Source organism: Brachyistius frenatus, unplaced genomic scaffold (assembly GCF_029030835.1).
Source record: "Brachyistius frenatus isolate BFR_SWC_R1_liver_20210118 unplaced genomic scaffold, ASM2903083v1 Contig_138, whole genome shotgun sequence".
Taxonomy (NCBI): domain Eukaryota; kingdom Metazoa; phylum Chordata; class Actinopteri; family Embiotocidae; genus Brachyistius; species Brachyistius frenatus.
The window spans coordinates 79,911-104,714 of record NW_027210737.1 but is presented as its reverse complement, the minus strand read 5'-3'; the positions used below and the strand labels follow the sequence as shown (position 1 = coordinate 104,714).

Here is a 24,804-nt window from a genome sequence, read left to right as displayed (position 1 = left end):
CACACACACAGAGTCACCCCCCCCTCCTCCATGCTTCATGGTGGGAGCCACACATGCACGTCTCACAAAGGCTGGAAACAACAATCTCCACTCTGCATCAGGTGGACACGACAACAACCCTCCAAATCAAACTCCCTAATTTTCTGGAGGTTTCATCTCTGCATCCACCACAGATACAAACCCCTTCGTCTCTGAAGGTGTCTGAGCTTCACTACAAGAGATGTTGCAGACATCATTATGAAAGTTTCCAATGACCTTTGTTTTTACATGAATGGCCCTCTCTACATGGGTCGAACTCCCCCTCTGTGCCCGGACCGCCCGGACCACCTCTACCACCGGCCTGTGAAGGCTGCTGAGCCCAGGCTAATGTGCCTGGATCAGACTTTCCTTTGTCTTTTTACATACCGTGTCCATTTTACCGGCACCGTTCTGCCCCACCAGAACGGGGCAACACTTATTCATCTGACAACACAGCCCCTGCTGGAGCAATCTTGACTTTGCTCTCGTTAATGTACACAGCCGTGTGGTTTGGAATATACATTTTTAAATTGCTTTAATACATTGATGTCACACAAAATATCTTTACCTATGTGCTTCTGGAAATAAGTCATATACTTTAACACCACAGCTTTCACCTCGGCACCATCAGTGTATCTGCAGGGATGAAGGTAGAACGTGCTTCCTGTGTCTTCTCTGTAAAGACAGACTGCAGCATGAATGTTCTGTCAGCTTCAGAACACACCGGCTGTCAAAGAAAGAAATGTGTCAAAAAAAGAAATGTGTCATGGTTCTTTTCATTGGATTTAGGCAACAAACGCAGATTAGCAGTAACATTAAATCCAGAACAAACCCCAGCAACCTGACTGAAACGGACCCAAAACAGACTCACGGTGTTTTCTATGTTGACGTGCACATTATTGTTCTAACACTCTGTGCATGTTACATAACAGAATAATTTGATTTGATTTGTAAAATCAAATATCGAAAGTAGAATAATTTGTTTAACCTTGTATTAGACAGTGATATCAACTTTTTTGAGAAGGACATCACAGTTAACATCTTGTACTTTGAGCAGTACAACTGGACTGAACCATCACAACAACTGTTCATATGGATAAGAGGGAATGCAGAGATGTAGCGAGGAAATGTAAAACTAATCGCAAGGGAACGCAAGTAGTTAAAAAAGTCTGTCTCAGTCGGTGGAAGAACACCGAGTCAACCAGCAGCTGTGCACCAGCCTCTCTCTGTGGATCAGAGGAGGTGCAGCACTTTTTGGGGGGGAAATGTAGATGTAGTCCAGAAAAAAAAATCCCCCCTGGGCCACTGAGGGTCTTTTTGACATGAAATATGTGCATTCTGCAGTGAAGACGGACCTCTCAGCTCTTCTGTCCCTCGGGTTTCACAGGACAGTGCCAGCAGCAGCTTTGGCTTTTTTAATTAACTCAGAGGTTAGGCTTTGTATAAACACAGCTGAGCCGACAACAGTAACCACCGAGGAGCTCCGCCGGTAAGAGATACCTATTCAGCCAGCTACTTAGACTTAGACTTAGACTTTATTAATCCCACAGTGGGGAAATTTAGTCGAAACACAAAAAGGTGCACACAATAAGAAAAAAAACGGGGAAAAAAACTATGGTCATTCACTAATCACACTTTGAATAATGAGACATTGGTTTGTTCTGAACACTCACAGTCATCTAAACTTCATAAATCAAAATAATCTGAGTTTTGCAGCATTAAATTTCCCAGAGAAATATTGTAACTTTTAACCAGAAAGGTTAAGAGGTTAACATTTAAAATAAGTCCAGGTGCTGCCTGCCGCCTGCAGCTCTCTCCAGGATTACTCCTGCATCTGGACTGGTTTTTGAACAATTTCTTATTTAAATTTTTTAGATGCTTTATTGGAATTTTACAAACATTTAAGTACAAGAACAGCAAATATAACAGAACATAAGAAGAACAGTACAGTACGAGGGGGAATAAAAATCAAAATGTCTACAAAAATCTTTAACTTAGTGCAAGCTAATACAGTTTTAATTGCTTTTTGCTTTAGAGACAGTTGAACTGAGTGAATATATTACTTAACTGTTTGTTGAAGGTGAAGCTCAGCTTCTTACCTGTAAATTTACATTGATGGATATGAAATTTGGCCTTTATAATGATAAGATTTATCAAGTGCACATGTTGTTTTTCAGTTCATTCAGGAGACCAAACAAAACATTCTTCCAAAATGAAGCAAATCTTTCATCAATATTTTCAGTCATGAAGGTACACAGGTCCTGACAGAAATTCTTCACAAATGGGTCAAAATAAATCTCTGTTTATCTGATTGTCTCTGGACAGTCATCGCAAAAACTTTACATCAATATCTTGCTGAAATTTTTCCTTTTTATAGTTTTGGCTGGATAGAATTTATGAATGAGTTTAAAAGATCATTCTTTAACTTTATTATTAATTAAGTACTGATTTGGTAAAAGCCAGTTTTCTTTAACTTCACTCTTTGAACCATTTCTAAACTCGCCTCGCTGCATCGCATCATCAATGATGACACGGCCGACTGCTTCACCTGTACTGTATGACATCACATGACGTCATCCTACACAGCTTCAGTAAGCTACAGGCACATTCTATTTTTCAAATGACATTATTAAAAGCTCATTTCTTCATCATTGAAATGTGACACCTGTTGTGTTTTTGGATTCCCTCGTTCACCCAGAGGGGTCCTGAGAGCCAGGGCCGTTGAGTAGTATCAGTAGTAGTTTTTGTAGTAGTAGTAGTAGTAGTAGTAGTAGTAGTAGTAGTATTGGTAGTAGTAGTAATAGCAGTACTAGCAGTAGTATTACTAGTAGTACTAGTAGTAGTAGTACTAATAGTAGCAGTAGGAGTAGTAGTAGTATTGGTAGTAGTAGTAGCAGCTGCAGCAGTAGTAGTAGTAGTAGTAGTAGCAGCAGCTGCAGTAGTAGTGGTAGTAGTAGTAGTAATAATAGTAGTACTACTAGTAGTAGTAGTAAGTAGTAGTATTGGTACCACTACTGTGGTCCGTGGCTGTGCCGACAGGCTGTAATGTGCGCGGCCGCCCTGCAGGTGGAGGCTGCAGCCCTCTGGACCTTCAGCCGGGAGGAGGCTCCGCGGCTTTGTTGTTACAGTGCAAGCTGAACCACACTCAGCGTTTCTCCGCTCCGGGCCACGTTTTCCGTTTAGTTCACCGACAGAGACGGTTTGTCAGAAAACAGCAGCTTTTTGTTCCGGCGCTTTAAAGAGGATCGAAGCGGAAACGACGCGGTGAAGGAGAGCTCGTGCAGAAACGTAAGATCACTTTAACGGTCTGACGTGCCTACATCAGTCGGATGAGTGTTGTTGGACCTTCATATTTTCATAACCGGTGGCTCGGTTTAGTTTCACGGCGTAGTGTTGCACAATCAAGATAAAAAGGCTCAACCGCCATGAAGGTGAAGCAGCTGCTCCACATGAAACACAGCACGTCAGTCTGTGGCGTTCACGAGACACCGGGCTGCGTTACCGGACTGTGACGTGTTTAATGTTAGCAGCAGGAGGATCGGAGATGACCTTAAAGCCCACGTGTTTGATCAGCGTCACGGACTGTAGAGGTGTTTTCAACTCTGCTGCTGCCTGAGTCCGACACTCACACTGCTGAAGCCAGAAGTGGCATGTAAACAGTGACAACAAAGCTGAAGCTATCAGTGCAGTACAACACACACACACACACACACACACACACACACACACACACACACACACACACACACACACACACACACACACACACACACACACACTCACTAATTTAACCGTGCTCTCCATCCAGCTCTGCACACCTCTGTGTGCTCTGTGAGTGAGCAACAGGTGGCTTGAAGTCTTTGGACAAAGAACACTGCTTTAATGCCTAATTGTATGAACCACGAAACATGAGTAGACTTGCATGTGATCTGACTGACCAATGTGTGTGTGTGTGTGTGTGTGTGTGTGTGTGTGTGTGTGTGTGTGTGTGTGTGTGTGTGTGTGTGTGTGTGTGTGTGTGTGTGTGTGTGTGTGTGTGTGTGTCAGATGGTGATGGTGTGCAGCAGAGAGCAGAGGATGTGACTCCAGCGGTGACTCTCCTCCCTCCTAAACAGTCAGTGTGTTCGCCCTCTGACCTTCGATGTGACTGAGGTCAGACTCGCTCCTGTTGGAATGAACAACCCCGGCTTCCTGTCGCTCACCGTGGCCCTGCTGGGTTTTCTGAGCCCATGTCTGACCGCACTGACTCCCCGAGTCTCCTTCCCAATGGGTGAGTCCAAGCTTTAACCTGGAATTGTTTTCCTTTATTCTGTTGACGAACTTAAAAGATGTTAAAGTTATTAAGGTGGCAGATTCAGCTGTTGTTTACAGTGTAAACGTTTTATGAGGTAAACAAAGCAGCACTAAAAGGATGCATTAAAAAGGTCTCAGCTGGAGTGACTGTGTGGTGCAGTCAGTTTTTACTCCTTTATTCAGGAAGATTTCACAACTCTGGAACACAGGTGTCCCATATTGTATCAATCAGGATAATATTGTTGTAATTCCTGATATAATTAAAAATGAACTAAAACTACAACACTTCTATTCTGAAATCAGTAATAAAGTATTTTTCAGTGTTTGTCATATCATTTAGAAAAACGTTTATCCAGAAAAATCCTGAGATATTATGTTACTATTTTAGAGCCTTGTCGCACACCTCTCCTCTGGAAACAGTTCATAATCATCAGCAAAAAATAATCTTCACACTTCACACTCAACAAAGACCAGAGGCTGTGTGATGCCATAACCTACTAGACGATATCATGCATATATTTTACCAACAGTGTTTGGCTTTCAGTGATTTATTGAATAAAACCTTGATTCTTTGACATCTGAACCGAGAGTCCTGCGTGCAGCAGCAGATTCCATCCTGCTTTCATCAGGATGATTTTAATTAAGAGAAAATGTCTAAAGTCCTGTTGTCCTGATTCCTGTTGTTCTGAGTTTTGTACCCTCATGGTTGAAATGCACTTATTGTAAGTCGCTTTGGATAAAAGCATCAGCTAAATGAAATGTAATAATAATGTAATAAAGTGAGTGTGACTGCTGTTGAACAACAGGTAGTCCAGGGAGACATCTCACCCGCTTCAGCAGCCATGACGTCAACAACACCACCACTCTGCTGCTCAGTGCTGATGGAGACATGCTGTATGTGGGAGCCCGCGATGCTGTTTTAGCGCTGGATGTCAGCCACAAGGACACCATCATCCTGAGGAGTAAGGTGGGCGGGACAAGTGCTGCTGATGTACACACCAATGCTTTTCATACATTTTGAGTTTATGAAAGTTAAAGTAGCAAAACCTAATTTTTCCACACTGCTCTATACTTCATTTTGCAGGAATTTGCAGGTGCAACCTGTTATTAGCCTAAAATGTCTGAACATGTTCAGTGTGGACTGGAGGCTGTTTAAACAGGAGTGTGTTGCAGTGTAACACCTCCTGTTCACCACAGCCTGCTGCTGTCTACCTGCTCTTCTCTCATCACACTGACTTGTAGTCACAGACCGGCTCATTTGCCTTTAAATTAACATATGTCACTCACAGTGAGAGACAACAGTGATGAAAGTCCACTGATGGTACCATCATGTGAGGCAAGGCTCAAGTTGTCTTGAGAAACAGGAAGTGGTTAAAAACAGGAAAAGGTGTGCCAGACTTCTAACCATCATGTTTCATTCACTGCATTTAGACACAGTAGGATTAATAGAACCATCTCCACTGTTGTAGTTGAACCATATAAAAAAGAGGAAGGTGACTGTTGTAGTTGAACCATGTAAAAAAGAGGAAGGTGTTTGTCATGGGACCGTTTGACAGAACAGACACAACCTCAGGCTGTTACTCGCGTTTTTAGTGCACTGATTTACGAAATTAAAGAAAACATGTAACAAATCACTTCCCTCCCCTAATAAGAGTGGCAACAACTACACTCATGAGCAAACCAGAGTGTTGTGGCTTGTTCATCTGTCAAGTGCTACTAGTTGAAAATACTAAACACATTCCTCCTTGGCTGGGTACTGTCTACTGTCTACTGTGTACTGTGTACTTGTAAACATGTTTGTGCTGATGGTGAAGATAATGAAAGTATTTGTGATAATAAGAAATCAGTGAAAAAGACCTCAACAACATTTCTATTTCATGCAGAATAAAAACTGTTTGTAGCTTTTTGTCTGACAAACATCAAATACATTAACCTGCTGTGTTTTTGTGTGTTGGTTCTCTCCATCACACAACATGCAGCTGCTGTTTAATGGATGTGATCTCCTTCTCTTTCAGCTGGACTGGAGCCCGTCAGATAAAGACCTGGAGCAGTGCTCCATGAAGGGAAAGAAGATGGTGAGTAGATGATGTACACGGATGTACAAATACTGTGAACTAATTTAACGTCTTCACTCAGGATACGAACCAACAAGGCTGTCGGTAACAGAGCTCCTGTTTATCTTCCCTCAATGAGTAGAACAAACACAGTCAGGTTGAAGTATTGATTTATTGAAAGTGAACTCTCAGAGGGTGAAGCATGTCTCCATCTGTAGGTTTGATTGAAACATCTAACTCTGAGTCTTTGTGTGTCTTTCTCCAGGCTGACTGTCCCAATTTCATCCGTGTACTGCAGTTCTTGAACACCACCCACATCTACGCCTGTGGAACATTTGCCTTCAGTCCTCGTTGCACCTACATTGTACGTTTCTGTAGACTGGTTTGTCTGACAGTTTGATATTTTAACGGTTTACACAGAAAGGTGGCCTGATTTTATTTAGAAAGAGTAGAACTCCTCTTGATGAGGTTTTATTTTTCATTCTTATTTCAGTTAAATAGCAGCCTGAAGTTCTCCTCTTTTCTTTACAGAACTCAGAGACATTATCGATGAGCCTGAAGCCTGATGAAGGCAGAGGTCGCTGCCCCTATGACCCCTACCAACGCAACACTGCCATCATCGTAGGTGAGACCATGATGCCTCAGCTGCTGGAATCAAAACTGAGGAATGAAGCTGCTCCCAAGTGCACCAAACACAGTAGTAGTATTATTATTACCGGGCCAGCAAAAATAATGATGTGATGAAAACTGATATCATCAACACACCATCTGCTAAAGTGAGAGCACCTTCCTGATCACCTCCACGAGCTTCCATCAGTCGAAGGAAACAGGAAACACTTTCATTATTTCTCTGTAACTTTTGTGCTGAGAACATCAAGCAACAAATATTCCTCTTTGTACTCATTTAACCAATCAGCTGGCCACACAGTACACAGTAAACAGTACACAGTAGACAGTACACAGTGTAGTACACAGTAAACAGTACACAGTACACAGTAGACACTACACAGTGTACAGTACACAGTATAACCCAGCCAAGGAGGAATGTGTTTAGTATTTTCAACTAGTAGCACTTGACAGATGAACAAGCCACAACACTCTGATTTGCTCATGAGTGTAGTTGTTGCCACTCTTATTAGGGGAGGGAAGTGATTTGTATCAGAACACTTACCACAGTGTAAAAACCTTTATTGTACAACTCGTTTCCAAAAACAGTTGGGGCGCTGTGTCACACGTAAATAAAAGCAGAATCTTTACCAACTACTTTCAGTTTTGCAGATAGATTCTGCCCAACAGTCAGCTGTGTAATAAACTGAAGTGTATTTGTTATACTGTCAAAATCTGTCCAATTTAAATCGCCACGCCTATATAAATATTTCTCATATTGAATGTTGCCCTTCAGTATCATGTTATGATAAGGTGCTTGAATGTTTCTCAGACGGAGAGCTGTACACCGGGACGGTGGCGGACTACAGGGGGAACCGGCCGGTTATCTCCCGACACCTCAGTGAGGGCCGACGTGCCGACCTGAAGCTGGATGATACATTAGGCTGGCTGGAGGGTGAGTGGGTTGTCTCTCAGCATCAAACAGTTCAAAGCAATCAGCAGGTGGGAAAATAATTTGATTAACTATTAACTGTCTTCTCTGTTCTAGATGTACAGCGATCTTACGCAGATCTCCAGCTGTGTCGTACCTCATAGTTTAACAGCATTACTCTGCACATTAAAGTAATTTTTAATTACAAAAACAAGCAGACCCAAAACAATCATGCTGCTAATGTAAGAATGCAACTAATGAATAGTTTGACAGTCAAATATTAAAATGAAAAATTGACTGATGAAGTTATCGGACAGTTATTCAATGTCTCTTATTGAACTATCAGCATTTAAATTCAGCTTGAGGTTGTTTAAGGATACGGTGAATAATAATAAGGACAGCAATGTGATGAATACTTCATTTAAAAATATGTTGTTTAATGAACTCTCCCGCTGATACATAAGACAGATCAAATTTGAATCCCAGTTGTGCACCATTCCCGTTTGTATATTCCTCTCATTGGGATCTTACTCTTCTGTTTGCAGCTTTAATCAGGTTGTTTTCATATATGAGAATCTTTCAGACATTTTTCCACAAAGTTACATTCTTATCATCTTTTGTCTGTAGATCCAACCTTCATCAGCGCCAGCTTCATCCCAGATGAGGAGAAAATCTTCTTCTTCTTCAGTGAAGTGGGCAGAGAGTACGACTTCATCGACAAGTTTATTGTCTCTCGTGTTTCTCAGATCTGCATGGTGAGTGGAAAATAATGGGACTCATACAAGAACAACTCATACAAACACATTTGTTCCTGAGAGCATTCAATTGTAACTAAATTCACACATGGCCTGAAGTCCACTTTATGATGCCAGTAATGTCCAGGTTTCCTTCACACCGTCAAAAAGATGTTACATAATATGTTTTAGCATTGAAGTCATGGTTTCTGGTGGTTAGACTGGGCTGCGTTATAATCTGGAAGCCTTGTTTGCGTTAGCATTAGCACTCTGAAGGCGGCACGTTCAGAGCCCAGTGTCTGGATCAGCGCCATGATGTTGAAGTCTAGTGCTTTTAGTTGCAGTGATGGAGTTTGGGCTCATTTGGTGGTGAGTGCTGATTGGTTAAAGCTTATCCAATAGTTTCCAGTAGGATGCAACAACTGGAAACAATTGAGCGTAGTCAGATCCATGTATTCATGCAGGGAGTTTCAAGTATCCCTGACTGCAGTACACAGATCAGTCAAACATCTTACTCCACCCCTATCTGCAGTCTGCAGCCAGGGGCTTCTCAAGAGTTTGGGTCTGTTAACACCAGGCTAGTATGTTAATAGGAATTACAAAGTACAGAACCACCTCAGTGTGAAGTCCAGTACAGCATATCGTTTAATATTCACTTTTCCAACAATGTAAGTCATCTGTAAAGGACCATTATGAGCTTCATAAAGACATCATGACTGGAAAATAAATGTCTACAGTATTAAGATAAAAGTTGTTTACATGTGTAACAAGACTTTTTGTTCTGTATATATGCGAGGATATTAGATACAAGGCCGCTCGGTTATTTTATCTTGGCTGGGCAGCTTTTCTCAAAAAGTACTAAGTCAGTAATTAGTACAGACGGCAACATCACATCTGTCAGGCTGATAAACGGAGTCAGTACCGACCTCTGAATGGTGTGAGTGCTGTTCTTCTCTGTCTATTACCCAAGCTGTGGGGGGGTGGCAGAGGAGTCAGCAGCTGTCAATCACAGCTCCTCACCTGGACACAGCAAGGAAACAATCAGTTTATCAAAGCCGTGTGAAAGTTTTGCTCTGTCTGGCAGAGATCAGTGAGATGTGGAGAACTGAGCTTTGGTCCAGATGTGTTTGTACAGGATGTTTGTGTAAAAGCAGACAGCAGACCTCCAGTGGAAGATTGTACATGAAGCAATCACTGCAAACACATAGAGAGCTGACCTGCATCCAGACTTGGGGGAGGACGGTTTGTTCTCCTCTCAGACTGAGATCCTGCTACTTTTATTTGTTTCAGTGTCTTTGATCTTTTACAAAGTGGTGTCAGGGTATTTTTGTGTTGGTTTATATTTGGTCCTAATACTGTTCCCAAAAAGAAGACTGTACAGACACGTTTTATCTGGTTCTGCTGTTTCTGGCTGACATGAAGTAACCGGGCTCAGAGTGCTGGCGGTTTGGAGCCGGTACTGGTTCTGAAGGGACTGTTGAAGGCCGATTCAGGGTCTCCTCTCATCTTCTCTTGAGTAAAACAGGAACGTCTGTCACTGACGGTTACTGATGAAGTCACCATTGGTTAGCCAACGGGCCGTATCATTTCAAATTAAGAGCTTTCATTTCAAATTAAGAGCTTTCATTTCAAATGAAGAGCCCTACTTTCCTCCCATGTTTCAGAGTGATGTCGGAGGTCAGCGCACCCTGCAGCGACGCTGGACCACGTTTGCTAAAGCTCAGCTGCTGTGCCAGGCTGACAACCAGCTGCCATACAACGTGCTCCAGGACATAGACACCCTCCCACCAGCAGAGGGAGCTCCTGCAGACGACACTCTGTTTTATGGCATTTTCACCTCTCAGTGGTGAGAAATCATTGTTCCCTGATTTCCTGTTTTTCTGAGGGTGCTTTAAGTGTGTTTTCAGTGTTTTTCTCAATCAACATGTCGTTACAAGAAATACCGGATCTTGAATTGACTCATGTTTTTCAAACAATGGCACAAAAGCAAGACGGAAATTTTGTTAAACAAACATGTCAAGTCAAAAGCAATGTTAATATGCCACACTGAGTAGACAAACACGGAATTAAACCCTCTTTAAGAGGTCATTAGACCCATCCCATTAGACCCAGCTCTTTAAGACCCATCAGGTCAGTTCTGTTCAGGTGTTCCTCAGTTTTCTGAAATGTGTTCTCATTCCTCGTACTTCTGTCTTTCCTCACGTCTTTGTCTGACACTGAAGAAGTGAGGAAAGACAAATGCTACATCCTTTCATCTGAATCTTCTTCTGCAGCGACATCAGTTTGTAATGAATCAGTTTGTAAAGCTACTCCGACAACACTAAAACCCACATCAAAAACATCTATATCCATTGATATTCTGTGGTGTAATAATCCAGGTTTTGAGACTGTCTTATTTGCTGAAATCACAATGAAATCTGTTAAATTTTAACAGATTTCATCCTGATTATCAGAAAGTTTGAGGATTCAGAAACATTTAAAAAGTTGTGAAAGTGAAGACAAGTGAAAAATAAATATTTTCTGATCAAACTGATCAAATTTGTTGCATTTTTAGTTGTTTTATACAAAAGGTCAGATTTGATTGAGTTGTATCTTTCTATTAAAGCACACAGGGACTCAGTGACGGGTGGATCTGATCTGCTCATCAAAGGCTCGTTGCAGTAAAGTTCACCATTTATACAAATCAGTGTTCCTCAAGTTTCTCGTAGAAGAATGATTATTAATGTTCAGTGTGATAGTGGGGAAGTCAAAGTATCACAGCTCTAATGGTTATTGAAGTGAAACATGGGAGTGGGAATATTTAGGTTATTGCCTTCTGGAACAACTGGAGCTTCGGTGATGTTTCTTCTTCCCGCTCTGACTCCCTGCTGTCGCTCTCTTTAATCTATACCAGCATCTGAAATCCATGGTGTCTTCATGTTTGCGTTCCATAAACCAGGTCGGTGAACTCTGGACGGTCAGCAGTGTGTTCGTTCCGCCTCTCTGACATCAGATCAGTTTTTGCTGGAAACTACAAGGTTCTGAACCGAGACACGTTACAGTGGAGCGCACGGGTCCAAGAGAAGGTCGCAAATCCAGGAGAGGTAAATAAACACTTCTATTGATGAAATGGAAGGAAACCAGGCTGCTCACTGGGTCTTTGAAGGTAGAAAACTTCACAGCTCAGACTGTGAATCAGCCGGACGTGCATCCACATATACTGACTTTAAACTGAGTTTAATTCTAATTTGTCTGCGAAAGCGTCCGTTTCATCGTCCGGTCTTAATGCTCCTCAGCTGCAAGCATTCAGGCACTTATTTTAGTAAGAGTCTTTTAATGAAGTTGTGCATACAGCGTGTTTAATTTGTCAAACTCTTTGTGTGCTAGTGTGGCCTGCACAACGCGTCCGACAACGTCCTGCGCTTCGTCAAAGAGAACTTCCTGGCAGACGACAGCGTGCGGCCGGTTGGAAGAAGTCTGACGATGGTGTCTGCTGAGCAGAACTACAGCCATCTCACTGTGCAGAGAGTTCAGGCCACCAACAGCCGAACCTACACGGTGCTGTTTCTGCTCACAGGTGAGTCATGAGGTTCAGCAGTCCAACACTGTTTATTGTCTTTCAGCTCTGACAAACTTACAAAGCTTTATTTTTGGAGAACTCAGTGCTGGTGAGAAGCTCACAGCACCAGGTTTACATCCTCTCTGCACCTCCTCAGCAGCGTCTCTACTTCTGAAATGAGAACACTCAGGATCCCTCAGGAAAGGAATGATGGAAAACTAATATTAACATGTGTTTGGCTGTTAAAAAGTAACTAAAATATCTACTTCCTATTCTGAACACAATATCTCAGGAATACCTTGAAGGTATCACTTTAATGACAGCACAAACACTCATTTAGACTCAAGGGTGAACTGATTTTGGGGGTCAAAGGTCAACAGCACCATGGTGCTGTGAGTCCCTGCTGAGGGAGTGAGCCGTGTCATCTCTGGTCTGTGCTTCTGATACAACCTCTCTGAGTTGTGTCCTGGTTCTTCTTACCCTCCATCTCTCTGATCAACTGCTAGGAGCTTTCATGCTTGTGTCACGTTCAAACCTGAGTCATTATATGCTGGATGAAGTAAATGGTCTGTACTTGTATGGCGCTTTATCACCTTTCAGTCTCAAAGCGCTTTAACATGGTTTTCCCATTCACACACTAATGAGCCAGATCACCATGCAAGGTGCTGCCATCAGGAGAACATTCACAAACCGATGGTTCACCATCAGGAGCAACTTAGGGTTCAGTGTCTTGCTCAAGGACACTTAGGCATGTGGACAGGAGGAGCTGGGGATCGAACCACCAACCTTCTGATTAGTGTGCAACCCACGCTACCAACTGAGCTACAGCCTCCTGTGGGTTGAAAGGGTTGGGCTGAATGAAACCTGCACTTCAAAAAATGAATGGCCATTTGTTCACACATGTAATTATAACTCATGTTTGATGTTTTGCTTTGTTGTTGTAGTAAAGGTGACGTGAAGTTCTGTTTCCTTTCACTGTTATGGACCGAACTTCATTGTGTTCTCTTGAGCTTTAGATTTTTTTTTTTGGATTTTATACACTTTATTAATCCCCGAGGGGAAATGTCTTCACTACAGCAGGGGGGCTCTCAGGGGGGAGCTGCTGCAGCAGGCTGCCACGACCGCGGCGCCAGGTAACCTGACCTGAAGGTGCATGTTTTTGGATGATGGGAGGAAGCCGGAGAACCCGGAGAGAACCCACGCAAGCACAGGGAGAACATGCAAACTCCTCATAGAAAGGCCCGGGACCGGATTCAAACCTGGAACCTTTTTGCTGTGAGGTGACAGTGCTAACCACTGCACCACCGTGCCGCCCAAAAAAAACAAGAATGCGTTTCCTTCCTCATAAAACTTTTGCGGAGCCGACTTCTTTTTGTTTACATTTTGCTGCATTTATTGCAAAGACGTACATCATGTTGCCAACATGCTTGTGTGCATGCATGATACAAGAACAATGAGCTGCTCATAAGAATATTGCTCCCTCCATAGATCACCCTGCTGATGCTAATGTATATGGTAGTGACGTGATGTTTGTTTTCCACTGTAGTAACATGAACTATCTTTTCTAACTATGTTTCAGAGACTGGTTACCTCCACAAAGTAGTGCTGCTGCAGAGCGGCGCACACATCATCGAGGAGGTTCAGGTTTTTGAGCAGCCTCAGCCTGTCAAGAGCATGAAGCTCTCCATATCCAAGGTATGAGGGACATTATATGAGACGAGATGCATATGTATATATTCTGTGTCATGCAAATGTTCATCTAAAACAATCCGTGTTGAAAATGAGAAATGTTATTGTTTTATGAAAATGATAGTGTGATTGTGAATTTGTTGCCAGCTTCACATTAAAAACAAGTTATAAAATAGCAAGCTGGATGGTCCCTCTCCTTTTCAGCTCAGAGAATACGGGATCCATGATTTCCATGATCCATCAGACCTCAGGATAGTTGTCCACTTCACCTCAGTCCATCTTCAATGATCTCGGTCCAGAGAAGGCGGCGGTGTTTCTGATCATGTTTCTATCTGGTTTCTTCTTTGGAGAGTTTTAACCTTCATTTGTGGACGCAGCGATGAACTGTGTTCACAGACGATGGTTTTCACAAGTGTTCCTGAGCCCATGCAGTGATTTCCACTCCAGAATAGTGTGTTTTTAATGCAGTGCTGCCTGAAGGCCTGAAGATCACCACCATCCAATATTGGTTTCCAGCCTTGTTCCTTGTGTTCAGAGATTTCTCCAGATTCTCTGAATCTTTTAATGATATTATGAACCGTAGACGATGAAATCCACTAATTCTTTGTAGTTTTACATTGAGGAACATTATTCTTAGATTGTTGAACTATTTTCCCACACAGTCTTTCAGAGTGGTGAACCTCTCCCCATCTTCACTGATGACAGACTCTGCCTCTCTGAAATCATCTTTTTATACTCAATCATGGTACTGATCTGTTGCCATGGTGACCTGATTAGTTGTCAGATGTTCCAGCAGGTGTTTTTTTTTTTTATCTTTACACAACTTTTCCAGTCTGTTGTTGACTTTGTCCCAACTTTTTTGAGACGTGTTGCTGCCATCCAATTCCAAATGAGCAGATTTTTTTTTTATAATAATATATATTTTCTTGGCTCTATGGAATCACTGTTTTTATAATACACTTAACATTTATTGAAAGCTAAAAGACTCCTCCGAGTCAATCACTTCACTTATTTTTCTTTCTGCCATTACACCAGACGTCAAAGTTTTTGTATCATGTATGTGGAGGTGGTGTGCAGCGTTACTCTTCACAGATAACTAATCGTATAATACTGTTGAGTACTGCAGAGAATTGATGCGTTGTAATCTTACTCTGTCCCACCACAGGGTATGATATTTGTTGGGACATCAGAGGGTGTGGTGAAGGTCCCAACAGCCAACTGTTCGTTCTACTGGACCTGTGCTCAGTGTGTTCTGGCCCGAGACCCCTTCTGTGGTTGGGACCCTGTCGGCAGGGCCTGTGTTGGGGTCTCTAACACCCACGCCACTCTGTGAGTACTACACGATTTTGTCATAATCATATATAAAATATGCCTTAGAAACAGTACTTCATTAAACTAATACGACATGTTTGTTGATCCAATATGCTGGTGAAATTTACTGAGACTGATTTGACTGAAGCTTTGATGTTTGCTTCTTTAGTAATCTGACTTGTTTTACAAGTTTACACTGAAACACAAACTTCAAACTGTGTTGAAACGTTAAAGAAATGTGCTTTCAACTGCCAGGTTTTAAAAAAAAATGAGAAGAAAGTAAACAGTTTGTATGTAGGACCAGGTTATATTTGTGTGTGAAGTTGTGAGTTTTTTCATGGTCTCCAGCCCCACATAGATCCATGTTGATGATGTAATGCACATTTGTGAATATTTTGAGTCAAATTTCTCTCCATAGAGTCCAGCTGTGTGTTTGGGGTTGCTGCTGTGGAATGTTTTTTGGAGTGATAATACACCTCCCTGCTGAGATGTTTTGGGCTCAGTTATGAGCTGTTTGGGACTCTCTGAAGGTTTGTGTGTAGGTGTCCCGGCCTAGAGAAGAGAAGGAAACAATAACACCAGTAGATGACATGGGAGTATTTTTTTCCCTCATCTGAAAGAGGATTGGTCAACAGAAGTAAATGTGTAAAAGTTGTTCCAGCCTTCTGTGCTCACTGTAGTTTTCCCTCCTCAGAAGACAGGACATCGACAGAGGTCAAGTTGAAGAGGCGTGCAACAGTGTTTTATTAACACACAAAACCAGATTTGGTCCAAACAAACTACCTGCAGGTAAGTGTAATTTATCTCAACTAATTAGCTTTGCTTTGCTTATGCTGGTTATCTACTCCATTATAAGAAGCAGGATTACAGGAATAATGTTTGTTCATGACCAAGTGTGTTCGCAACAATCGCACCGAGGCTCATATACTATTTTTTACGTCCCAGTGGTTTAACTATGTGCTTTGTTTTGCCACATCAGTGTAAATTGTCATAAACTGTCATAAACAGATTTTCTGTTCAGGACAATTGAAAAAATGAGAAATGTGAAGGAAAGATGTTTTTTGGAAGGAGACCGTGTCAAGACAAGTGAATAGGGAATTATTATAGTCTTAATGAAATGAATAAAACTATGAATAATCATCTCCATCTCAGCCTGCCCCGCCTGTTTTAAAAGGTTCTAACCAAGAACTAGATCCAAGGAACTGGTCTATACATAATTTTGTAAGCTGAGACTTTTCATGGACTCTGAGCTGAACATAAGAAGAAAAGTAGTCCACTTGCAGCCTTTTTCTTTATTAACCCTCGTGTTGTCCTCAGGTCAAAATGACCCGCAGCTCTGTTCAACCAAGTTCTATTTTATTTTCATATTTTTTGGGATCATTGGTGACAAGGAGGCTGTGAGGGTTTCTTTAAAGAATGATGACCAATGATCCCAAAAAATATAAAAATATAGAAATAAAATAGAACTTGGTTGAACACAGCTGCGGGTCATTTTGACCCACGGACAACACGAGGGTTAATGTGCTTTAGACATGCTGGAGTAGAGTTCACATTAATGCATTTCCCGATGGGGTAGCAGATTCTTTTGTAGGCTCAGGCTGCTGCTTGTAGTTCCATGATATGTGATGTCATGGTTAGAGGGGTACAGAAGGTCTTGTTGTATCAGGGCGTTGGTGAGCTGTAATCTGTATGTCAGCCTCATGTCCTGCAGGTGAGCTGGTGTCCGTGTCTCTGAATGAGGTGGTGCGGCTGAAGTGTCCTGCAGCATCCCAGCTGTCCCAGCAGCTGTGGGAGCGTCCCAACAGCCGGCTGTCCTCCGACCTCTACTTGCTACTGGAGGACGGCAGTCTGAGCTTCGTGGCCACCCCGGCCACGCTGGGCCACTACCTCTGCCTGTCCACTGAGAACGACTACCAGCAGACGATGGCTGTCTATCAGGTGAAACAGAAGAATACCCCCATGACTCCAACCGGCTACAGCCGGCTGGAGATACACCCCGTACCCACCACGCAGTCTCTGGACAGACCTGGACTCATCACCTCTGGTAGGACTTGGCCTAAAAGAACAGAGTCAAGACAAGGAGTGACTAAACCTACTCTGTCCAACAGGGACGCTCAGGGCACCACCAGACAACTGGGTAAGAACGTGACCCGGTGGACAAAAGAGTCTGGACAGACAGAGGCAGAAGTCCCGGAGGGGGATCCCCTGCTGGCGGCCCGAAGCCTCTGCTACCTGAAGGAACTGGTGGTTGTGTCGGTTCTGCTGGTGCTTTGTCTCAGTCTGCTCATCACCATGGTTCTGTATGTCATCAGACAGCACTGGCGCAGCAGAACAGCCCCCCAGGCAGGATCCCCAACCAGAGACTCTGACAGGATGACCCCGGTGGAGCATGAGGCCTTAAGGGGGAACGAGTTTTTGAGCAAACGCAACGGACAACCCCTGTGCAGCGGACATGCCAGTGGCTTTAACGGGGCACTCACGGGCTCTAATGGACATTTGCCCAACACCCCCATCTGAAAAGTCCCAGACATTTAAACTGTTACAGATGAGACCAAAGGTGAGGGTAGGCCATTTCAGGTACCAGTGTTACCATGGTGATGTCAGCCCGATGGGAGGTTGACAAGGTACCAACCCTGTGGACTCTGTTCTAGTACGACTTGTATGTAATAGGATGACAGACCATCTTCCTGTGGTGTTTGAATGAAGACACAGAACTGTTGAGGTGGCTCAAACACGATGTTCTGTGGTGTTTCCACTTTCTAGACTAAGACGGTAAAAAGGTAAATCCAGCGCAGCTGGGTCGTTAAATGTTTCATAGATTAGTCTTATGCAATGCCAATGACTGCCATGGTAACGCGTTTTTTTATGACAGCTACAGTATATTTTTAAACACAGAACACATAAACAAAAATGTTAGATTTAAATATTTACATTTCTGTGTTCATTGAACAGCAGTGATGTTGCATACGGACATGTCTGTGTCTGTAACTCCTCTGAAATATGTTTTTATTCAGCTCTGCCAAACACATTTTTGAGGAAACATAATAGATGCCCAGATTATGTTCAGACAAAAAGTTCTCCTCATACAGTCAATATGATGTTCACATATCACGGAGAAGATGTTGGTCGCGGGTCGGCGTGGTCAGGCCAGTTTATTTGTTTGTGAAATGGTATTACAGTACACACAAAATGTAAATGTGCCTTGGCTACGTTTTAGGTGATGTTTTAATGGAGCTGTTGGTTCTCTCTCACTGTGCATCATACACACTTGGCCATTTGAACGCATCAATAAACATGCATCTACATTTGTAATGATGAGACAGTTTGGTCACTCAGTATTTTTACAAGTTTACAATAAGCAGGTTCCTGGTTTCTTAAAGACCTTTTTAACATGGGCAGGTTCATAGACCGCAAAACCCCATGGACACAAATCCCATCCAAATTCCCACCTTTTTAATGGTTAGAAAAAGATCAGGGAGTATTCATCACATACAGATGTAGCATATAGCCTATAAAACTACATGGTTTTCACTTTCCAAAAACTCCTTGAAGAGAAAATAAATTTTGAAGTTGCATCAAATTGAATCATCGTCACACTGTGCATGTGACTGTGCGTCCATCTCCACACCCTCTAGTCTTAACTGAAGCACACATTAATGCGTTACTGCATAAATATGATATCAAAGTAAACAGAAGAATGTACCCTTTCTGATGATGCTCAGAAAAGTGCCTTCAACTAATCCAGTTTTAAATCACAGCTGACTTCTGCATCGTCTCCAACATAGAGCTGACATCCCAAAAAATATCACGGTGGAGCATGGCTTTTGCGGTCTCTTTCCATCAAGAGTACTAGCTTGCATGACCTGTGAGAGTGGATGGGGATTTTTAGCCTCAGTTCCTCAGCTCACCCCCCCTCCCTCCGTCAAGGAAACTTTGATCTGCCCCAAGTCAATGAAGGCAAGAAGACGAACCTGTTGTGCAGAGGTGAACAGTCACGAGGGGGGTCAGGATGCGTGGTACAGGAGTGGAGGCTTTGGTTGGGCTCACCAGTGTCCTCCTTCAGACTAGTGAGCCCAGCCTTTTACTGGACAATAATAAAGTAATAAAGAGACCGAGCTGTCCACAGACCCTCCTGTAGACGCAGCTGTTGTTCCTCCGTGGACAGACGAGCTCTTCTAAGTTGCAAAGGTTCCTGCACGGCAGTAGAGGGAGAAGGAGAAAATGAGCTGATGCGTGGACTCCCATAGGAGAGAGACGCCTGCAGGCCGTGGACGGGACAGCGACTTATCTCTCTCCCTCTCCCGAACCGGCGAGGAGTTCCAGCGGGGCGAGCTGATCTTTCAGCTGGTCCCAGAGCCCATAGATGAATGCGTCATACAACGAGGAAGAGTTCCAGTTACTGCCAGCGGATAGGATGCGGAACCCAATTGTATAATCCGCAACGCTCCTTCCCTGCTGGCGGAGGTTGAATAGAGGCCGGGCTCCCTGGTGTCCAGGGGGAGTTTGGTCGAAGATCTGACGGTGTCCCAGGCCTCGGCTCTGCCGTTGAGATCAGAGATGATATTGTAAATTTTCGACTTTCCAGTGTGGTCGGCAGATAGCCTGTCTGCACCGAGTGTCACTCAGCTTCAGTTTTCTTCTTTCTGGTGACGGTGACAAGCACAGCGTTGATATTTTTCAACTCTCGTTGACTAAAAATAGTCTCCGAACGTTCAGCGTTCAGCCCAGAATATAAACGCTCAGCACCTCGTCAAGCTGCTGACATTCTTTAAAACCATTTTTTTTTTTTTAAATGCTGTACTCAGTAAAAAACGCTTTGGTGGACACGGCAGGTAGTTGCGGCGGTGGCAGTGTTGGCTGCTTTCTGTGCATGCTGATTGGTTCAAATTAACCCGAGGTCTACTCCCAGTAAGATGGAACAACAGCAAATCGTTCCCTATAGAGAGCGGCCAGACCAATATTCACGCAGTGAAATTGGGTCGGGTTCAAAATAGAGACTGCATTGAGTGAGGAAAGGCTTGTAGTTTCCAGAGTCACCAGAGAAACGCTCGGGGCAAGCGAGGTGTGGAGCGGGGACAAGTCCTGGTGGAGGAGCTGGAGCTGGGCCAGCTGCCAAGACAGGAGCCGGGCCAGAGGATCAGCTGGAGGAGCAGGAGGAGCCAGGTGATTATCGATCTGCTGTAACTGTTCAGACAGAAGGGAAACTTGAGAGTTAATTTGAGCCTGAAAGTCATCATTTCAGAAAAAACCTTAACTTTGCTCACAAAAGCTCAAAAGTTCCTCTTGCGGAGACAACCTCTGGCCCTGCTTGACCTGGTTGGCTCGGAATGAGTCTGCTGAGTCCATTTCGTGGCCAGTTGGCACTGATATGAAGTCAGAGACTGGACCGGTTCCTGACAGGTGGTCAATTAATAGTGTCAGGTTACCAGTCCACAATCCAAAAAACAGGTAATCAGTCCAACACAGGCGACGGTATCAAGGAAATATGGAGGACAAAATCCAGAAAAACAGAAAGCACAGGTCGTACACTGGAACTCGGGGAATACAAGGAACGCTGGTACGAAGAGCTTGGTTCATTATGACGAACTGGTCCTGGAGGGAAGGAGACAAAGACTATATGCACACAAGAGGACGCAGACACAATAGCACACTATTCTGGAGTGGAAATCACTGCATGGGCTCAGGAACACTTGTGAAAACCATCGTCTGCGAACACAGTTCATCGCTGCGTCCACAAATGAAGGTTAAAACTCTCCAAAGAAGAAACCAGATAGAAACATGATCCAGAAACACCGCCGCCTTCTCTGGACCGAGATCATTGAAGATGGACTGAGGTGAAGTGGAGAACTGTCCTGTGGTCTGACAAATTTGGTAATTCTTCAGGTTAAAGACGAGAGCTTGAGATCCAGCTTCTTATCAGCACAGTTCAGAAGCCAGCATCCATGACCTTTTAGCGATGCATTAGTACCCATGTGTACTATTATTGCTATATGTACTATATTATTTTATGAAAAATGTGTTTATTTTCAAATTGATTGCAGCAACATGTTACAAAAAAGTTGGGACAGGGTCATGTTTACCACTGCTGCATCACTTCTTCTTTTAACAACACTCTGTAAACGTTTGAAAACTGAGGACACCAGTTGCTGGAGTTTTGAAAGTGAAATATTGTCCCATACCTGATATCAGCTGCTCAACAGTTCAAGGTTCACCCAGCTTGTTATCAGCGCTCAGTTCAAAAGCCAGCATCTGTGATGGTACAGGGATGCATTAGTGCACATGAGGGTACAGGGATGCATTAGTGCACATGACATGGGTAGCTTGAACATCTGGAAGGAAGCATTAATGCTGAATGATATATTCAGGTTTTGGAGCAACATATGCTGCCATCCAGACAACGTCTCTTTCAGGGAAGGTCTTGTTTATTTCAGCAGGACAACGTCCAACCACATTCTGCACGTATTCCAACAGCATGTCTCCATAGTAGAAGAGTCCGCTGATAAACTGACCTCCTGCAGTCCAGACCTGTCAATCATTGAAAACATCTGGAGCATCAGGACATGAAAAATACAACCAAGGAGACCCTGAACTGTTGAGCAGCTGAAATCCTATACCAGGCAAGAATGGGACCATATTTCACTTTCAAAACTCTAGAAACTGGTCTCCTCAGTTCCCAAACATTTACAGAGTGTTGTTAAAAGAAGAAGTGAACACAGTGGTGAACATGATCCTATCCCAAATATTTTTAGATGTGTTGCTGCCATCAAATTCAAAATAAGCAGATATTTTTCATAAAACAATACAATTTCTCACTTTCAATGACTTGTTGTCTTTGGTTTGTTTTTAATTAAATATGGGTTTACATGATTTGCAAATCAAATATTTTAAAAAGTGTCCCAACTTTTTGGGAAATGGGTTGGAAAAGGAAAGGGGAGTAAAGGCTCCTCATATGTACAAGAGGCCATGTGGCAGTTATTGTAATCATTAACTAAATGCAGAGCTCGTGTAAAGGTTTCAGCATTATCCGAGCAGAAATTTATCTTTACAGATAAATCAATGAGGATATGAAACAGTCAGTAACACAGGACATGATATCCAAAAATATCTTTCACATATGGGTGAATAATCTCTCAATTTTTGTGGTGTTGACCGCATGAAAACCCCTCACCCCTGTGGCCTATTTTGGAAGATGATATTGTTAACTGTCTACAGACTCCTACCAGCTGCAGCCTCTTTAAAGTGGCGTTCTGTGAAAAATATGCACTGCTAGTTCCATAACATGGCTCTGATCACAGCTGTCACAACAATACAGAAGATCTGCTGGCTGCTAGACAGCTCACTGAAATGACTCTGGCCTAAAAGAAAGGTCCATCATTAATGTCAGATTTACTCATTACGTGCAGGGTTGTCGCTGGTTTGGCACAAAAAGAGTCGCATTACATTAAATGGAGGTACATCGTGTGGAGGATGCAGATGTTAGGGCACATCCTGTCAGGTTGTAGGATTAGTTTGACACATGGAGGCTGAAACAGTTACTATGCCAAGCACCTCAGTACTGCTGAATACTGGTTTCACAACCTGCTGCTGCTGCATGTTTTTTGGAATAAACTAACATCAATAAAAATTACCATAACTGTTTGTTTTGGTTTTTTTTTGTTTTTTTACTATTATGTAGTCATCTTACAGTCATCTTCGTAGAGGATAAATTTAGCACACAAAACTTTAAGCGCGTTATTCTTTAGGAAAAAACAAGCTGATGCCTGAAGGAACTGGACTTCTTTGAACAGTATCAGTCTGGTTAAATCCACCTCAGCCATCCTGCAGCCTGGACTACTTGTGCTGTGGCTTCATAGCCATAGAAATCCCTTGTTGTCTTTTGGTGCCACCATGTGGCCTTCATCTATAGTTGGTGCTGGATTGGAGCCGCCGGAGGGACGCACAACTCAAAGGTAGTTGTAAAGTGGTCACTGCTGTGATTGTGATCTTTTATTGGATAGCTGGCCTCAGGTTTAACTGATGAAGACTCACAGGAGTGCAGCAGCAGCGGCATCGCAACCTCAGTTTCCTCTGACTTAATCCTACTATCTATCAGCCTACATATATTAACAATATACATTGTATTTCACTGAATGTACACATACACTAAGTGAACAACTTGTGGAACAATATGTAAAAACACAATTTACGATTTGGAATTTGCATAATTGTGACTTACAGCTAACTGTAGTTTATTTTGAGAGTTGAGAGGAAAGTGAGTACAGAGAGGAGAAAGATGCACAGCACTAAAAAAAACTAAACTGAAGTTAAAAAAAAGTCTGAGGTAGAAGCTCTGAAGCTGTTTCTGCTCTACTTTCAGGATGCTGATTTTACAACGTAACAATGTCTTTTAGGGCTTTCAGTGACATTTAGTGGCATTTAGAGAGAGAATTTGTCCCAAGAGAACTGTGTACTTCAGGTCCGATTTGATTCCACTCTACCCCACCAGTGACAGACAGGCTGTCTGAGGGCCGGGGACAAATAACATGAAACAGACCCAGGATCTTTAACAGGCCCCCATCAGCAGAGAAGAACAATGCATGTCAAGTAAAACCTTTTATTATAATAGAACCAAATCACATCATAAGACATCTCGGCACGTGGCATTGTAAGGTCCCAGGCAGGAAGTCAGGACACCTGAAACCAGAGGTCAGGATGAGTAACAAATTAAAACAGGAAATAAAAATACTGGAAAACGTGAACAAACAGAAAACATCCTAAAGTCAGGTGCAAGGTTTTACAGGCAAAATGTTGTAAACACACACAAAAGAATAACTAAGTTTTCCTTAAAGATTTTACTGCACGACAGGCCAGCTACAATCTGTCTAGCATATTGTTCATCAGGTGATCTAGCTTCATACAGGCCCCTAAAACCTGCTTAGATTCTGTATAATCTACAAACATTAGTACTATTACTTCCCATAATCCATGCAATTGTTTTAATTTTAAAAAGTCTTGCAACTCACTCCAAACTGGTGCCTCATGCTACGGCTGGGAAAATGTCTTCAGTGTGTGCACCACTGATGGAAACCAGCCTCTAACTTTGTCACTTCAGAGCATTGAAAGGTCTTCCAAGCTGTTAGATGAAATGGTACTGGCACCACCTTTTTCTGCACTCATACAGCTCCAGCTCACTTCATCACAACTTTTATCATGTTTTCTGGCTTTTGAGGGTAGTGGAGGAACTTTCCAGAGAACAAAACTACATTTTCCTCCACCTCACCGGCCCCCATCAGCATCCAAGTAGGGAGGAACACTGGCTTCACCCTGATTACCCAGAACTAAGACAGAGATTACAAACTGATTTTTCTCTTTTGTGCACACACTTTATGTTTAGGCTTAAATTGTATTGTTTTTAGGAGCTTATTACAATTGTGACACTTTTATTTTTTGCCATCATGACTTTATTTAAATATAGCCATTTACAGGCTACATAATGCTGGGTTATCTTTATTTTTATTTTTCTAATGAAAGCGTGATCTTATATAACGGGAGCTGAGCCTGCTCCTGGACTCCCTTCCTGTCTGCAGTCGTTCATGTGAACTGCACCAGATAGCAAGACCGCAAAAAGTCGCAGCACCAGTGTGCTGCAGT

At 42.9% G+C, this 24,804-nt stretch overlaps 1 protein-coding gene across 3 annotated transcripts; it reads left to right on the top strand.

The window, feature by feature from the left end:
• The first annotated feature begins 3,119 nt into the window (after positions 1-3,119).
• On the top strand, positions 3,120-18,486 carry sema4ab (sema domain, immunoglobulin domain (Ig), transmembrane domain (TM) and short cytoplasmic domain, (semaphorin) 4Ab). Of its 3 annotated transcripts, none has more exons than XM_069715094.1 (15): positions 3,120-3,306; positions 4,066-4,288; positions 5,118-5,278; positions 6,327-6,386; positions 6,631-6,729; positions 6,897-6,990; positions 7,804-7,926; positions 8,530-8,657; positions 10,301-10,482; positions 11,575-11,719; positions 12,003-12,192; positions 13,754-13,869; positions 15,029-15,192; positions 15,872-15,963; positions 16,871-18,486. In XM_069715094.1, the coding sequence occupies exons 2-15, from the start codon at positions 4,192-4,194 to the stop codon at positions 17,689-17,691; spliced, it is 2,472 nt and encodes an 823-aa protein (XP_069571195.1). In that variant the 5' UTR covers positions 3,120-3,306; positions 4,066-4,191; the 3' UTR covers positions 17,692-18,486. The 3 variants fall into 3 exon arrangements, with proteins under 3 accessions (XP_069571195.1, XP_069571196.1, XP_069571194.1); XM_069715095.1 differs by having other exon boundaries at positions 15,869-15,963; positions 16,886-18,486; XM_069715093.1 differs by having other exon boundaries at positions 15,869-15,963.
• Positions 18,487-24,804: the final 6,318 nt, after the last annotated feature.

Excerpts from the sequence above, each read along its gene's own strand:
- sema4ab (XM_069715093.1), top strand. The coding sequence starts at position 4,192 with ATGAACAACCCCGGCTTCCTGTCGCTCACCGTGGCCCTGCTGGGTTTT. Across the intron at positions 5,279-6,326 it reads CCATCATCCTGAGGAGTAAG|CTGGACTGGAGCCCGTCAGA; the intron begins GTGGGCGGGACA and ends CTTCTCTTTCAG. Across the intron at positions 6,730-6,896 it reads GTCCTCGTTGCACCTACATT|AACTCAGAGACATTATCGAT; the intron begins GTACGTTTCTGT and ends TTTTCTTTACAG.